Below are 17134 nucleotides of genomic sequence, written 5' to 3'. Positions count from 1 at the left end.
GCAATTGGCAATAGCTGTGAAGTCAGCAGTATAAGTGTGAGAGTCACCACAGCTTAGCCAGCCTGGGTGAAGGCTAAGAGGGATGTTCTATTCTCAGGGCCCTGGAGAAGATTTTGCTGCTGAATGAGGAAAGTATGAGCTTAAAGAGGTGGAGACATTAATAATATGAGCCTTTGTGTTAGCTGGAGGACAGAGATAGAATGATTACGTTTTGACATCTGCAGACTGCAAAGGCAAAGAGAAAAGGCTTTTCACAGAGGAATTACTGCTCCTGTTTTTGCTTACTTAAGGCCAGTGGACTGGAAAGGCTCATCTGGTCCCTTCTCTGCTGCTCTAGGCAGCAACATCATATAGCCCTACACAAAGCCCATTTTAGTTATTTTCACTGCTTCTTCTGGCTGGATGTTCTAGAACCTCCTTCCTCTGGTGGTTAAAAGCCATCTTGTTTTCATGGCAGATTTTCTCATAACCAGTTGTTCTTGTGCCAACACTGTTTTTCTACTTAAAAAAAAAGCAAAAAACAAAACAACAACTTTCCTTCCTCCCTTGAGTATCTGTCCCCCCTTTCTTTAAACAGGGCAATCGTATCCTCTCCTGGCTTTCATTTATCTAGGTTAAATAAGCCTTTAATCTCCTCCTTTAAGGTAGGCTCTCTGTTCCCTTAATCAAGCCAAGGTTATTTTTGATAACTTGCTTTTCCATAAGGTTCTTTGCTGCTTGCCCAAACCAAGTGTAAAACAGCACAACCTATTGTCTGTTGAGTAATTTTGAGGTGAAGAAAAGCATCACCAATCAAATCTAGAAAAATGAGGCATCCAGGTGCTGCTGTTAAAATGTGCATTTGTTCCCTGTCTTATCTAGTGACGCTTAAGTCTTTTATAATGACTTAGTTTCTAATATAATTTCTCTTTAATAATGGTAAGAACATCTCTGTCAGTATTGAAAGCTCAGCGTATGTGTCTACAGTACACCTCTACATGTCATAGTTTCAGTTGGGACGGAATTGTTTTCTTCAGAGCATCTGCTATGATGCTATGTTTTGGTTCTGGGACAAAAACAATGTTGGTAACACACCAGTGTTTATAGTTGCTGCTAAACAGAATGGTATGGAGCCCAGGACATTTGCAGTGAAGGGTCCAAGGAGCTGGGTAGGAACAGAATTAGGACAGCTGACTTAAACTGGCCAAAGGGATATTCCATGTTCTATGACATCAAGTGGAACAAGTTTTGAAGGGGATGGGAGGTCATCTGTCTCTCTTCTGCTGCTCGGGGGGCTAGCTGGGCATTGGTGGTAGGGGGTACCTCACTTGTTATATACATTTATACACTTGTATATATATATATATGCACACACACATATATATAGTCATAATTATTATCCTTTTTCCTTTTCTCTGTCTTAGTAAATAGTTTTATCTCAACCCATGGGTTCTACTTTGTTTTCTGTGATTCTCTCTCCCATCCCACTGGGAAGCGGGGAGTGAGCAAACAACTGTGTGGTGCTCAGCCACCTGCTGGGTTAAACCACAGCGCTATTATAACCCCCGTGAAATACCTTAAACTGGCCTTCTGAAAACTGTTATAATCCCAAATGAGTTTATTTTATTTATGCGTGATTTATTTCATTTACAGTCTACTGCCGCACAGATGTTCCAACCCCTCAAGTTTCCCATTACTTGTATGTTCTCTGAGCAAGACATACCTTCCACTGGCAGTGTCCCAGTTATAACTATTATTTCTGTGGTATTTCTGTTATTCCTACAGTAGCCCTTTTCAGTCGTGCCTAGTTGTTCTGGTTTCTGTATGTCCTCATTTAGAAACTACATGAATTGTACCGACAAAGCTCTTACTTCTCCCTAGACTCTCCCACCTTCCTAGAGGGGTAAGGTACGCTTTTGCATCAGCTGTATTGCCAATAATATTACTGTTTTCTGCCAGATATTCTACCTTTACATTTTCTATATTTGATTTTCCCTTTTTCGTGTATTAAAATCATATGTAAAAGTTACGTAAGCTCTTTCCATTTAATTGGCAAAAGGATAAAAAGCAGGAAGCTTTTCATACTCACTGTAAGAGTTCCCACATCTCGCTATGTTTGTGTATCTCCCTGTTTCCACGGTGTTTCTGAACCTCATGACTATTTCTGTATTGATTCACTCCATGCACCCCAGAAGTGAGAACATACAATTATCTCCATTTTACACAACGTGGAGCAGAGGCACAAGGATATCTTTGCAGATCAGGTCCCAGAGGTCCTTTGCAAAATAGGGAATTGGTGCCTTCCAATTCCTGCCCTGTGCTGTTGCCTTTATGTTCCCCACTGGAATGAAAAAGCCCCTCAGCTCCTGGAAAACAGAACGTAATAAAAAAGAGGAAAAACGTTTTGGGAAAAGCAGAAAGCATTTGAGTCCTAAGTGAGTTTGGAATGGTCTTTTGTTCTTTAAATGAAACCAAATACCTTTTGTTCCTTTTCCCGCATCTCTTCTATACCAGGAGTGTCAGGAAGCTAGAGAAGATTTTAATAGAGTAGTACAAGGCATGGTGCAAATGGGAGCCTGAATGAAACAAAAACTATCAAAAGACTTTACCCAGACATCGTTCTCCTGGCATCTCTTCAAAATAGAACCCTAAGCCCCAAATCAAACACAGTGCGTCTGAGTAACTCGCACAAGAATTGTGTCTGAACCCTTCATTTCTTTAAACCCTGAATCTTTCTCTCCAGTTTAGTCCTTGAAGGGCCACTTTTTGGTGTGGTTTTGTTTCTCCCATCTGTTGACATTAGTTGGAAATTTCTCCAAATGCTTTTGTGGTCCTTCACTGGCATACTATGAGGAACAGAGAGGCTGGTTTCTGCTATGGCTGCAACAGACAGTCTTAGAGGTTAATGGGAGAAGCTCTTACTTGTCTGCACTATAAATCTGAGGGAGGGCTTTGTAAATGGTTAGACTGAGTGCTGGTCACTTGAACACGCAGTTGCTTTAGCTAATGCAGCACTTAAGGTATCCACTGAACGAGACTACCAGCCCTTGTCTTATAAATATCTTACTGACCCGATAACACTGAAAGGGGCACAAGGAGAAGAATAAGGAAATCCACTCTCCTGGTATAAACTGCAGCAAGAAGATTAAGGTTAGACATTGGGGGAAAAAAAAACACGCTTTTTTTAACGGCAAGGATAGTTAGACTGCCCACAGAGACCACAGTCTCTCTGCCAGTGAAAGGACAGGTTGGGCAAACATCTGTCACAAATGACTGTTACAAGTCTTAGCTTCTCTTGGGAGGGGAGCAAAGCTCTGTTAAGAATTAGTTTCGGGGAGCTAATACGCTACAACACCTTTCATTAAAGATACACATTAACATACTGCAGAACACTTTTGTTCTGGCTGCATTATACCGCGGTTAAGGCAATTTGCCAGCCTGCTGGAAGGCTTTTGGAAGGCTCTGACTTATTATAGGCAATTGTACCTTTTGTCTGCCTGTTATAGCTTATACATGTAGGCAAACCGATAGCATCGTGATTGACTTTTTGTTCTACTTTCTTGTTTTGTAAATGTGTTGGACTTCTTCTCCCAACAGCTTGTTAATCTGAAGTAGGATCCTGTATTTTAAGGTGAAAGTTGGCTTCTCCCTCCCTCAGTGCCTCCCGATTAAGCCCCAGTCTAAGTAACCTCCCTTTCTTGATAAGATCTGATATGGTATAGACAGAGAATGGGAAATTAAGGTGAAAATTTGGCATTAGGAGCCCTCCCCCGGTATATAGGATAATACTTAGGTTTTGGACAATATTTACAAGGGGCTTTTAATGGTCTCTGGCATCCTTATTTTTGCTGATTCTGTGACCCTGCAGTAATCCTGGTGGGAGTTTGGATGACTGGACTCTGATCAGAGAACACCCAGTGAGTCTTGAAACTGCAGGTTGACAAATATGTAGGATGCCTGGGATGGTTTATTTTCCCTCTTTTTGCTGAGGCAAGCACTGAGCAAAACCTAAGTAATAACAGTTTACAAGCTGTTAATACCAAATATCTTGAGAGTTCAGAAGTGCCTTATTCTGCTCTGCACAGCGTGGCAGGTTATATTCTTTAAGAGCAGGCATCATTATCTGGACAAATCTGTGACGTTTAATTCTTTTGAGGCTAACCTCCTGAGTGAATTGCTCCTTTTCTCTCATGGCAGATTATCTAGCATACAGTGCACGTTTTTATTTTCTTTCTCTTGCATTGTCTCTGTCCTGTGCATGAGGTGCTTCTTAGTATCTTTACTGTCATTGTCCAGATGTGGCTTAAAGACTGTCTTTAACTACAGGTGTACGTTTGATCCTTACATGTGTGAGCATGTGAAGAAGTCTGCCCTTCCTCAGTTCACAAATCTTTTCTGACTTTCTTGTATCACTGATTCATACCAACTACATGTCTCCAGGTGTATAAATAATTATATGTTGTGCTTGATTGTCCAGGTTAGCAATGAGGCGCAGTATTTGCATATACACTTGAGACAGTCCATAGTCAATTTAAATAGGCCAGAGCACTTCTTACATCCCGTTTTTTCCTCCTTTTCGGACAATTTACGAGGACTTCACTGGGCTAATAATGAAGGGGCACATACAACTGTATTTGCAAGTTAGGTACTCCAGTGCACAGGAGGCCATGACTGTTGCTATCATCCTAATTTCATAACGTTGACCCATGTAGTACAGTGCTGTGAAATGTGCCTAGCATGCAGCCTTATGAAGTCCTCTTTCTGTCCCAGAGAACTTCTGGGTAATTACGAGTTGGGTTTGCCTATCTAATCTAATTTATCACTTAGGAGTTTATATCATGCCTATTACTGTGATATCTAAGTGCTGCTGAGATACTGCAGGATGTCTCTTTCATCAACCACTTATTTCTATGATAAGTTAATGTTATTGAGCTGAAGTCTGTGCTGTTCTGTGCAGCATCTTAATCGCCGCTTCCCCCTGAGCCCTGTGTGTGTAGTTATTCTACTTGTGTGGTGGCTTCACTGAACTGGTTTTAGAGATTTGAGATCAATTACTTGAAGGCCAAAGTTGTGCTGCAGAAATCTCTGGCTCAGCTGATGATAAATTGACCTTCTTGTTCAATGAATGGGAAGTCCAAGGCTGAGCAGACTGTGGGTGAGCGTATGGGTATATACTCTCTGCCTCCTCAGACATTCACTTTCCACATGCAGACTTACATAGAGACTGTCTGCTTTTCTGGCCAACATAATCTCTCATTTGCGGGTAAAAGAGGGCCACCAGTTCCCTGGGCTCTCCCTCTGCCGACTTCCACTTGTTGATCAAAAGATATTTAAAAATTAAAACAACATCTCCCTACCCACTCAGCAGCCTGATGCCTGGCCACTTCACCTGCTTCTTCTAGAAACCACAGTCCTGCTATCCGTGGGGTGCTGTGTTTGCACTGCAGGGTGCATGGGGAGGCTGCTGTCTCTGGGTGATTTCTTCTGCCTTTCTTCTCCTTCCACCAGCCCTCAGAGTGGGTTTTTCTTTCATGGCCAGATGAAGCGGTTGTTTGTTTGTTTTGAAGGTGACAAGTGTTTTATGTGAATTCTGGCTGCTCTGAAATGCCAAACCCCAGCTGGGCTTTGAGTTTCACAAAATAACCGCTGACACCTAATGAGCCTCTAATAAGTGCTTCTCCCCCCCTTCTTGTCGTTTAAATAAATAAATGACTGAAATTTGGGGGTGGTGGGAGGTAGTGTTGGATTGTGGTGGAATGAAGCTTTTCTGTTTACCCACCAAGCAGGTACACCGCTAAAAGCAAGTCACACAAGCTTCCCACATGCACACACATACACACACAGCCTCTCCCCCCTCATGGCCTGGAAGGGCTTCCTTTGAGGATGGAGCAGGAAAGTTCCTCCTCAAGCCCAGTTAGTTTCTTGCCCACTCAGCTCGAGCTGCGAGCCAAGGTGCTAATTAGTGTCAACTGTGATGGGGGGAAATGAGAACAAAGGCAAAACTTTGATAGTTCAAAGTGTAGTTGATGTTCAGGTGTTTTCTTTTCCTGGAATTTTTGCAAGAAGCAGTCTACCATTGGCAGTGGGCGTGCTACACGTATCTTCTCTTAAGGGAATGGATTAGCTTCAAAACAACTCTTATTTGTGGCAGTAGGTATAAAACGAAGGAGTCCCCACCCCTCCTTTTCTGCTCTCTGAAACTGTGATCTCTACTTAAGAACTGGAGAATGAAAAGATGTAAAATTGCAATATATCTTTACGGAAAAATTGTGAGAATAAAAAAATCTTAGACGCTGCTTGAGTTTCTGTGTCAGAAACAGAACAGCTCCTTGTTTCCAGCTAGGATATGTAAACATGTCATTGTGAAAGGACAAGAGTAGGTATATTAGTGAGCCTTTAGCAAGGAATAGGTGGAGTACTGTTAAACATGCATCTCTGTATATGTTCATCTCCTGTGAAGACGCTCCTAAAACTGCAGAACATCCCCCTCTTCGGTCGCCTCTCCTCTGTCACTTGGAATAACTCAGTCCTGACTAAGAGTGGGCAACCTATTTCCAGAAGGAGTTATTTCTGGTTAAAGCTAACTTTGGTTAAGGTGAATTAATGTGATTAATGTCACTGAAAACAAATGAAAACAAAATTTTGAAAAAGAAAATAAGATTTGTTTTGACTTTTTCAAGTGAGGTTTTTCAGTTTCTCTGTTTCAAAATTACATTTTCTTTCACTTTTGTTCTGTATGAATTTCTTGTCTCCTTTAACAGGAAAATAATCATTTGTATTGTGGTTAGCAGGCTGAACTACAGGAGACAACAAGCTATGTGGTTGTTGCTTGGCTGAGACAAGCAACTGAGCTGAAAGACATCATGCTTGCTTGGCCATATTGATGGTACCCCTCTGGTCTTCTGTTCACACCCCAGAGGGTGAAACCATCATACAGATGAGACACCCACAGACATATTCCTTAATCTCTTCTCTCTCTTGGTTTGAACTCATTTCCTCAGAGCCTTCTTCCCCAAAACATCTCTGTCCCATACAGGCTTGGGCACTCCAGAGTGGTTCTCCTGCCTGGGCCTGGGGAATGTGCTTAATGCAGAGAGGTGGAGCAGCTAGAAGTCAATCTGGTGTTTTATATGTCTCCACAGGTGGGGAAATGGAAGGAAAAGAAGTTGCAGATGAAGTACTACGTGTGGCCCCGCTTTGAGCTTTATCCTGACTCTGAGGAGCGCGAGGATGATCACCTGAGTATAGTGACCCTGGAAGAGGCACCATTTGTCATTGTGGAGAATGTGGACCCCCTAAGTGGCACCTGCATGAGGAACACAGTCCCTTGCCAAAAACGCATTGTGACTGAGTACGTACACCTCAATTTGTCTCCTCCTGTTTTCTCAGCAAGAAGCAGGGTACTGGACCAATACTCGCACATCCTGATAATCCTTTCTAGAAAAGTCACCTCAGTTTGCCCAGCCTGGCCTGTGCCTGTTCATGACTGGCCCCACTAGGAAAGTCATTGTAGTGTAGCCCTTCACTCTCCTGCGCAGAAGTCACGAGTGAAATTCTCCAAATTGTGTTGCGGGAGGGGAAGCTCATACTGATCATAGAGAGGAATTAAGGGAATTTCATGTTTTTTTAAACTTATTTTTTGTTGTGATGGTTCAGGAACAAAACTGATGAGGAGCCGGATTATATGAAGAAGTGTTGTAAGGGGTTCTGCATCGACATCCTCAAGAAAATCTCAAAGTCTGTCAAGTTCACCTATGACCTCTACTTGGTGACTAATGGCAAGCATGGGAAGAAGATCAATGGGACGTGGAATGGAATGATTGGAGAGGTCAGCAGCAAAAGGAGGGCGTGGCGGTCTTCATTCCTGGGCTGGGTGCTGTAGGTCAGGTCTGATCTCCAGTCATTATTCTGTCCCTCTTCAGGGAAGGGACAGAAGTGACTCTATAGAAATGATTGACTCCTTTCTGGGCACTGTGTGAATTAAACTGCTCTGACTCCCTGACCATGACCACCTTTCCTGCTTAAAGATTAATTATTATTCCTTGTAGTGTCACAAATTTGGCCTTTATAGTCAAAGAAAGAATGTGATATCCATGCACCAAAGAGGCTGCAGCCTAGATTAAGCTTCAATCATATATAAGATGTATAAAGAATGAAATAAGACTTTGCAGTGTTAGAAGGAGGAGAAAGCAAGGACAGAAAAATGAGATAAGACATCTTCTCAGTGGATGATGTGTTTATCCTAAGACCTCTGCGGATTTATTTTTTATACACATAGCAGCTTTGAGGGGAAGATAAATGTCTACAGATTCCCTGAAAGAAGAAGGTGTCCTGATGAAAGATTAGAAAGGAGAAATGATAGAAACAATATAGGGAATGGGATTACAGGAGTGAAAGAACTGCATGGAGAGGCAGAATGGTGAGAAGGGACACGCTCATGATGCTTGAGTGGGGCTAGCCCTGGGACTGTATGTGTGAAATCTTCTTTTCTCTAGGTTGTCACCAAACGGGCCTATATGGCTGTGGGATCCCTCACAATTAATGAGGAACGATCAGAAGTGGTGGATTTCTCTGTGCCCTTCATTGAGACGGGAATCAGCGTCATGGTGTCACGTAGCAATGGAACTGTCTCACCTTCTGCCTTCTTAGGTATCATTTTAATTTAAAATTAAAATTTAGCCCAGTGTTCATAAAAAAATAGGTGAAGGTTACTTGTGATTCTTAGCCTGAAAGTTCCTTTTTAGGAGTACTAGTGGGACAGGTATGTAAAAATAAACTGTGATGTTTTAGTTCTAAATCCCAAGCAAGCAAAATCCAGGCAAATGCAAATAGGCACTGCCTAGAAGTTCCAAGGCATTTCTCAGTAATCCTAGCAAAGAATGGGCTCCTCAGGGTTGCCATCTACCCTACAGCATGTGGTTTCCCAGTGACTCAACTAATAGCATGTTCGAGGAGTGTAAGCCAGAAAAAAAAATGATTCAAACATTATAGCTGGTAAGCCAGTGTATACTTCTTAGCAATGACAATTAGCAATGAATTGCTGTATTTTCAGAGACATTATTTATAAAGATTTTAACTCGATCCTCACTTGCCAGAGACACTGGAGGAAGTAAGAGATCTAGCAGCACTTAAAGGGTCGAGCCATCAGTTCTTTGCTGACACCACATCCCAATAGAACGGTTTCTGTTGTTCTTCAGTGCACGAGGGTAGTTGGAGAATGCAGAAGTATTACTACATTTCCCTGTGTCTTCCTAGTATCTACTGTTTGGCTTTACAAAATGCTTTATGATGCAGCAAACACGCTGTATGAGTTACATAATTACTGACTGCTCTCTGCCAGGAACCTGAGAACAGTTAGAAACAGAAGTAATTTTATATGGGTAATTTTTTTTCCCCCAAGCTTCTTGAAGAAGTTGTTTCATTACTACTCACTCTTCAGCAGTTTTTGCCTTTAGCCAAGGAAAATTGGCTTCCAATATTCCACCAGTATTACCTGGGGTGTGTAAAAACAACAATAAAATAAACTCAACATTTTTTAATTGCAATTAAATGGAGGTTGCAAAATTGACTGTAGCGTGGGCCAGAGTTCTAGGTTTCCTTAATCTGGTACAGACCCATCTTTATCTCTTCAGGCTTGGAGGTGGAGAAAACTGGCAAAGATCAAACAGTTGCAGAATGGAAACACTTAACTATTCTAGAATGAGCCAGTGTTCCAATTGCTGCAAGAACTGAATAGCTGAAAAACTACTATCAGTAGGGCTGAACCTCAGAAATTTGGAGATGCTCTCTGGCTCAGTAGCATCTTGGAAGTTGGATGCTTGTCTGAAACTCTGCCAGTTCTGTTTCATTTTCCCCACTCTCTCCAGATGGTGCTGGAGGACTTCCTGGGAACAGTCTTTTATCAATGCATTTTATTTTATCAATGCATGTCACAGTGACTGTGTGTGGTTCCAAATGGAGCCGTGTGTCACAAATGTGGCTGTAAGAATCAATGTAGTCATTACAGAAAAAGAAACTATGCTTCTACCAATTCAGATGTTTTTCAGATTAGGGTTCAAGGCTTTACCGTAACTTCTGTTTCTTCCAAGCCCATTTTGCCACACACTGTCATTGGGGTGCTCCAGAAGGCAAAGAAAGGGAGGGGCAAGGTGGCTGCTGTGTATCAAGCCTCTCATCATGGGTTTCTTTTCCTCTCCAGAGCCATTCAGTGCTGACGTCTGGGTGATGATGTTTGTGATGCTGCTTATCATCTCTGCAGTGGCCGTCTTTGTCTTTGAGTACTTCAGCCCTGTGGGCTATAATCGGTGCCTTGCTGATGGCAGAGGTAAGGGGAGTCACTCCTTGCCACAATCCTCTCTTGTTTCCAATCCTGGGTCCTTCATTAGCGGCATTTCCTTCCCTTAAATGTGATACAGATCTAGCACTCCAAGCAACCACTCTATGCAACCACTCTAAGAGGTGTGCTGAAAGAGGGCAGGGAAGGAGGCGGAAAACATTTCTGTAGCAAACAGATGTGGATAATGGATAATTTGCTTGGCTCAGGAGACTGAGCTGTGATGCTTTCATCTCTAAAGCAAGCACTAGCTCCAATTCATTTCTTATGAAGGGTATAAGGATCCTGGTAGCTGGTGCTGGCAGTGCCCGCAGTGCTGCTCTCTCTGAGGCAATCAGAGGGCTCTCCATTTTCAATCTGCCCTTCAGTGCTACATCTCCTAGGAGAGCAAGCAGTGCTGCTGGCCTCCCAGTGTAGTGCCATACTCCAGAGCCCACATCTGTCAGCTGGGCATCACTGCCTCCAGATTGGCTGTCTGGTTTGCCAAAGCCAACTGTGAAAGTGAGAAGCTCATTTTTCTGGGATTGGGCGAGGAATTATATTGTAAAGGCAGTAGGAAAGATAGGAATGAGTGACTTAACTCTATGGTTCTGATCTTCAGAAGATAGCCCGATGAGTTAAAGAGAGGATGAACAGACAACTTGAGAGGCAGAATGTTTTCCTTTATTGGTATGAAGACAATTAGCAAGTTGAGCCCATTGTCACCTACTAATTTCATGCTCTAACAAATCGGCGCTTCAAATTTTTCTGGGACTTATTGGTCAGTTGAGAGTGGTAGGATTGGGAGTTATTAGCAAATGCATTCATTTGCTCCCAATTTAGTATTTTGAGTGATTTTAAGGGACGTTAAAGATCATCCAGTTCCAAACCCTTGCCATGGGCAAAGGCACCTTCCACTAGATCAGGTTGGGAAAAAATAAGTGTTTATAGGAATGCAGGCAGAATCACACATATGGGGAAGCAAAGAACTTTTCTCTCTTAAGATGGAACTGTGAGCTGCCTTCACAGATGTGGAACGGGAAGCAGATCTTAATACAGGTGTGCAGTTGTGCAGTTATTAAGTTAGGTGAACTGCAGCTGTAGTATCAACATTTCTGAGTAATCATGAATGGTACTGCACCATCAGGAAGATATTATCCCTGACATACATAACGCAAAGATGTAGAAAGCAGCTGCGGAGGCTTCAATGCCTCTTTGGTAATGAATGCTGTTGGTAATGTTATTTTTGCTGCAAGTAGTCTACAATAGTATTAATCTGCCCCTAAAACAGGATTTTCTCTTTAATGACACCTAAGATATTCTCTCCAAGTTAGATGAGCATGTCCTGGTCTAGCCCCCAGCTACGCTGGTTTGTTGTTCTTGGGTCACTCAAAGTTGGAAATCTCGTCCCTGGTATGGATTAGCAACTCCCATTGCTGTCTTGATTTACAGCTGAAAGCAAATGGAGTGACTTGTGGAGAGACAGAGACTATAGAAAAGAACTTCTCAAGATTTCCTTATACCTTACAGCTCCCTCTGATGTTTTACAGGGCTTGCACTCATATCTTAGGACAAGTTCATACCTATACCTTGAGAACTGTGCCTTATAGAGACAAATGACTCAGATGTCTCACTCATTTGGTAAAGAGGAATTTAAAGTTACCACTCCAGCATGTAAAATGCAAGGCGTGTCAAACCACTTTCTTACACCAACTTTGTCTCCTTGCATCTAGAGGCTCCAGTTTTGCCAGAGGATGATTCTACTTAGAACTTAATGTGCAATTCCCAGATTACACAATGAGCCGAATGCACTTTTCAGCTGCATTAAGAGCATGCACAGTTAGTGGCTTCAGATGATCCATGCTTTGGAGATGCTCAGTGCTTTGGAGAGGAGTCAGTTGACTTCCTTCCCTTCTGTTTCTCTGTTGGAGCCAACCTTCATCACAGGCAGCAGCACCAGACTCCCACCTTCCCAAGGGAGGACATGAAGCATGGGATGCTAAACCAAAGGGTTGCAGAGCCAGGGTAGCACCGTCAGAAAAGTGACAGGCACTACTTGAATTGTGCCAGAGAATTTTCTCCCAGGAGAATCTTCTCAGTGCCTGAAGCGGGATCCTTTGAGTAATTCCAGCTGCAGTCTCAGTGACAGTTCCTCTTGTCCTCAATTTGAGCATATGTTTTGGTTCCTACTAATGGAACCTGCATATGCCAGGGATGTGGGACTACTGAGAGCCAGACGGGATTTCACAAGGTTTCAAGCATGGTGTTTCATGAGCATGCTTGGCTTTTGGGCTATGTGTGAGCTTTTACTCTGAAAAGTGAATAAGGGGAAAATATCAGCTTTGTAAACATTGGATTTGTTCTTGAAGTGCTGATCTTCCTGAGAGAGACAGAAGTATATGCCAGATGTTATGTAGCTTAGATGCAGTACATAGAGACGGAGCTGGGTCCTTCTCTGGCTCATGTAACATCAACAGACTCAGTAGCAAAGCACTCTTGCAGATGTATTTCTAGACCCTTCTTATTTCAGATGATGCTCTTTCTTGCACCTGTACAAGTACAGTGAAGGCCATATTTTGCACAGATGTATGGTAGGAGTTCAGGAACTAAACCACTGTTAAAGAGCTAGAAATGAGGATAGAGTTCTTCTGAGAAAACTATTTCTGGTGACTACACTTGAACTGAAATGGAGTGTTCTACATCTGTATCTATTAGTGTACTAATCAGGTACAAAAAAGCCCTTATATAAAGCTTCATTGGAAATCTTTGGGACAGAATGAATACAGAAGCCTGAGGACATTTTAGAAAATCACCTTTCAGGGTCATGCTTTGCTTAGGTAAAATGTCATGAACATGGGAGCATAGCTATGAACATTCATCTCATGGGAATAGATACTACCCTTAACTCTGAAGCCATGTATGTAAAGAGAAATACAGACTACTTGCTTTGAGATGCTCACTGTGGAATCTTGTTTCTCAATCACTCTAGAGCCAGGAGGTCCCTCTTTCACCATTGGCAAAGCTATCTGGTTGCTGTGGGGGCTGGTGTTCAACAACTCTGTGCCAGTGCAGAATCCCAAAGGTACCACTAGCAAGATCATGGTGTCAGTGTGGGCCTTCTTTGCTGTCATCTTCCTGGCCAGCTACACTGCCAATCTGGCTGCCTTCATGATCCAAGAGGAATATGTGGACCAGGTGTCTGGCTTGAGCGACAAAAAGGTAATGGATCCCCTCAGAGCAGCCTTCTTCACAGAAGAGGTTGTGTTGCTCTTTCTCCTCTACTCTTACTGCTAAAACACTCAGATTTTTTCAGTTGCAACATTGCTGTAGTCCCTGGTTTAAATAGCACAACTGTTCTTCACTGGTATTCAGTTCAAATTTTACACATTTTAAGCACTTCAGGAGTGAATTATGGAAACAAAACTGAACTGTGCTTGCTTGCATGATCCCAAACTACACCTTGATTGGCAGCAAGAAATGAATTAATGCTGCTTTGAAGGTGATGTGTATAATGACTGCAACCTGTTTTTGCAGGATGAACTAATTTGTCTGTGTGGGAACTGTGACTATTGTGCTAGCAAATATGATCTGTTAGTTTATTCTGGGGACAAGTTCTGCCTATGGGGGTAAATCAGCTTGGCTTTGATGATTTACTATTGCTTGCATTTTAAGTTAGACTGTCATTTTTTCAAGGCCTTTGGAGGCTTAGCACAAAAAATCGTTCCCTGTTCCACTGTGTTTCACTGCCTTGTTTACATGCAGTGTGTTTTGTACTCACAGAGCATTTGCTTTTGCTGGGCTTTGCGCACTGAGGGTTTTGAGGAGATTGCTCATGCATGCAGGTTAGTGCTGTCTGGCTCATGAGGGTCTGAAGCTGTGTGCACTGCTTTATTTTTGTTTTGTTGCAAGGTTACTCATAAGGAATTGAGTTCTGTGAGGCTCGATTGCCCGTGCTGTATTTGTTATTCAGTCACTGGGGCTTCTTAAGGGGTCATGTCATTGTCAGGCAACCACATAGCAACAGGTCACATACACTGCTATTGGGGATAACAGCAAAAAGAGGGATGTGTGTGTTGATTTGCTGCTGCTGGTCTGGTTATAGTTACTGCCTCTTTACTGCCCCGTGACAGTCTAGAAATAAACTGTGGTCAGTCCCCCTGTGTATACAGTGTCCTGTGCATCAGGCTAAGAATTCTGTGGTGGATTCGTTTCTAAGAGGTTTTTTTGTTGGCTTTTTTTTTTTTTCTCTCTAGATGTTTCTTTTTTCTCCCTGGAAAGAAATATGACACAGAATAATACAATCCATGCAGAGGTGCTCCTGTTATTTGTTTTCATTCCAACCTCAATTTGTTCCACAGCGTCTCCACGTTTGCAGTGTTCTGTGTTAAGGAAGGGGTGAGGAAGATGCTCTTCTGTCAGGTGGAGGTTGTAGCATAGGCTCCTGAGAAGCTGTGGACTCCCTCAGGTTGAAAAGCACTGTTCAAAACCAACTAGCCCTACCAGAGTTAACATTAGTTTGTCACCATTAGGTTTTCAACTGTCTGAGCTAAATGGGGTAGTTCATACCTCTGATCTATTGTTTCAGACTGTGCATAGGTTCATAGAGAGAGCTATGCTTAGGCTCATAGAGATAGCTATGCTTTCTTTCTCGTGTTTTTCAAAACACTCTCCATGCCTGCAGAGATATGTGTGTGAAATATCAATTGAAGTGGTAGTTCCTGGAGCTTCATCGAGCCTTTGGATATAGGTTTCTAGCCCTGTTTCGGTCGATATCACTGTAGGGTTTCTTGTGTGTATTGGATTAAGGTCATTTTCTTCTGCTTTTCTTTGCTTACTTAACTGTGTTTGCTTTTGGTATCCTAAAGCATGTGCTGTGTTTCTTGGGGAAGAGAAAGGCCATAGTACATATTGAGGTGCTGTGATATGTCTCAAACACAGCTGCTAGTGCAAGTGCAATATATGGGTAAAATTATGATCTACCAGAGCATCTGGAACCAGATGAAAATTGGCTGTTAAAAATAAAGGCCAGCTGCTGTCTCTTGAGAATAGACAAGTGGGAAAAACTCCATCCAAAAGGGTGAGCAGGAGACTAATCTGCTGGGCTCATGGACTTCCACTCTGTGTGTGCAGACGCCCTTCACAATTTGAGACCAGCCACCCAAGTACCCAAGCCCTGCTTCAGGATGACCTGGTCAGGGAGGAATTCTTTCTTCTGAATTTCTTCTTTTCTCCTTCTGAAGTCTGCACAGTGCTTGCGACCCCCTCAATGCACATACCCTGGAGATGGAGTTGTGCTGTGCTCTTCCTCCCTTCTCTTGCCAGCTTAAATTAGCCAGTTCATATTTACAAAGGAGGCAGTTGCTGACCTGTGCTGGGTGGCCAAGAGGAATGACTTAAGTTTTTAGGCTCTTATCTCCATTGTGACTGCTAAAATCCACAGCAGAACTGAAGCAGATCAACTCCCGGCCTTCTATAGCCGCTAAGGGCAGCTGCGTCCAGCACAAGGAGTCAGCAGAGAATGGAATCCAAGTTGATGGATGAAGGTCTAGATACTTTAAAGGATATAGTTCCTACTTGTCTAGAACCAGATCTGCTAGCATGACAGTACCTGGGGAAGACAGAACTGCAGAGCAACCAAAATGCCAGATGCACTCACAAAATCCATTACTATGCCTGGTGGGGGAATGCTCATCAAGGTCAGGCTGGCTGCCCTACTGCAACACCCACCCAGGGATCTCTGTGGACAGTGTGGTCCTTGCTCAGAAAGAGCTGCTCTGAGAGATGCCTATGGCTGTTGACCCACTATGTCCCCAGAAGTGCGGGCTGAATCATTCCAGCTGTCTGAGGACTTGGAAGGTGTCTTGGCTGTTTCCCAGCATTTCTGTTCAAGTGACATGCAGGACAGGGACTAATGTCATGTCCTTGCTGTGCTGTGGGGATGCTTGAGCAGACCTGCTCGAGCAGGGTCCTCTGTGCTAGGGTGGTAGGTAGTATGGTGGGTGGGTGGCTGTGCTGAGCCTCATGGCCTTTGCTGCTCTGTCTCCTGGCCTTGAGGGGTGTGTTTGGGTGATGCTCACCCTGCTCAGTTCCACCTGTTTGTTGTCAGCTAGCTTAAAATTGGTGCCAGAGCTGAGCCAGGAGCCCACAGTTAGCATGTTAACCTCATGGGTGCTTAAATCACATATCAAACTGTGGCTCCTACAGCTGGTGTAGACATGGGCAGATACAGGGAGGAGAAACTTGTTCCTCCTGGATAGCAGCTCTGATCCTGCAAGATCTGCTGGCCAAGAGCTGATCTGAGGCCTGCCTCCATCTTGCACTTCGGCCTGCCCTCATCACCCTGACCAGGCTTCCCCATGGAGCAGTGTGGCTGGATGTGGGCCTGGCTGCCTATGGGGACCACTGTGGTCGCAACCCTCCTGCAAATGGCTGGCCAGCAAGATGGCCTATCACGGGTTGCCGCAGCCAGTGCACACGCCTGGTTTTGTCTGACTGTAATCAGGAGATATAACCCAATTTCCTATAATGGGAGAGTTTCAGACTCGTTAGAGAAACAAGTGCCTGCGGTATTTCAGCCTAACGAAGGCAATAAATACAGGAAAGATTATATAAATGAGCTAATGTGTGAAATAATCTAATAGCTATACATAATTTCCATTCATATACAGAAGTAATAGAATAAAAGCAAATGTGGACAGCCAGCAGGGCATTTAAATAAAATAATTTAGAATGCAGTAGGTTAATAATAATAAAAAAAAAATAGTATCCATGCCTGTAAATTAGTTGGAAATGCCAAAGAGGCTAATAAACTATCAGAATGGTAATTTTGTAATTGACATAAAA

At 43.1% G+C, this 17134-nt stretch overlaps 1 protein-coding gene across 2 annotated transcripts in view; it reads left to right on the top strand.

Annotated features, from left to right (window-relative positions):
- GRIN2B (glutamate ionotropic receptor NMDA type subunit 2B) overlaps positions 1 to 17134 on the top strand; it is a 214578-nt gene that overhangs the window by 164412 nt on the left and 33032 nt on the right. For both annotated transcript variants that reach the window (XM_040668418.2, XM_046914933.1), the window contains exons 6-10: positions 7122 to 7330; positions 7636 to 7807; positions 8475 to 8628; positions 10178 to 10303; positions 13281 to 13510. In XM_040668418.2, the coding sequence (XP_040524352.1) occupies positions 7122 to 7330; positions 7636 to 7807; positions 8475 to 8628; positions 10178 to 10303; positions 13281 to 13510 (891 nt within the window). The remainder of the gene's footprint in view (positions 1 to 7121; positions 7331 to 7635; positions 7808 to 8474; positions 8629 to 10177; positions 10304 to 13280; positions 13511 to 17134) is intronic.

Source organism: Gallus gallus, chromosome 1, assembly GCF_016699485.2.
Source record: "Gallus gallus isolate bGalGal1 chromosome 1, bGalGal1.mat.broiler.GRCg7b, whole genome shotgun sequence".
In the NCBI taxonomy this organism is placed as follows: domain Eukaryota; kingdom Metazoa; phylum Chordata; class Aves; order Galliformes; family Phasianidae; genus Gallus; species Gallus gallus.
Note: the sequence above shows the minus strand (reverse complement) of the source record. Positions and strands in the feature narration are given on the sequence as shown.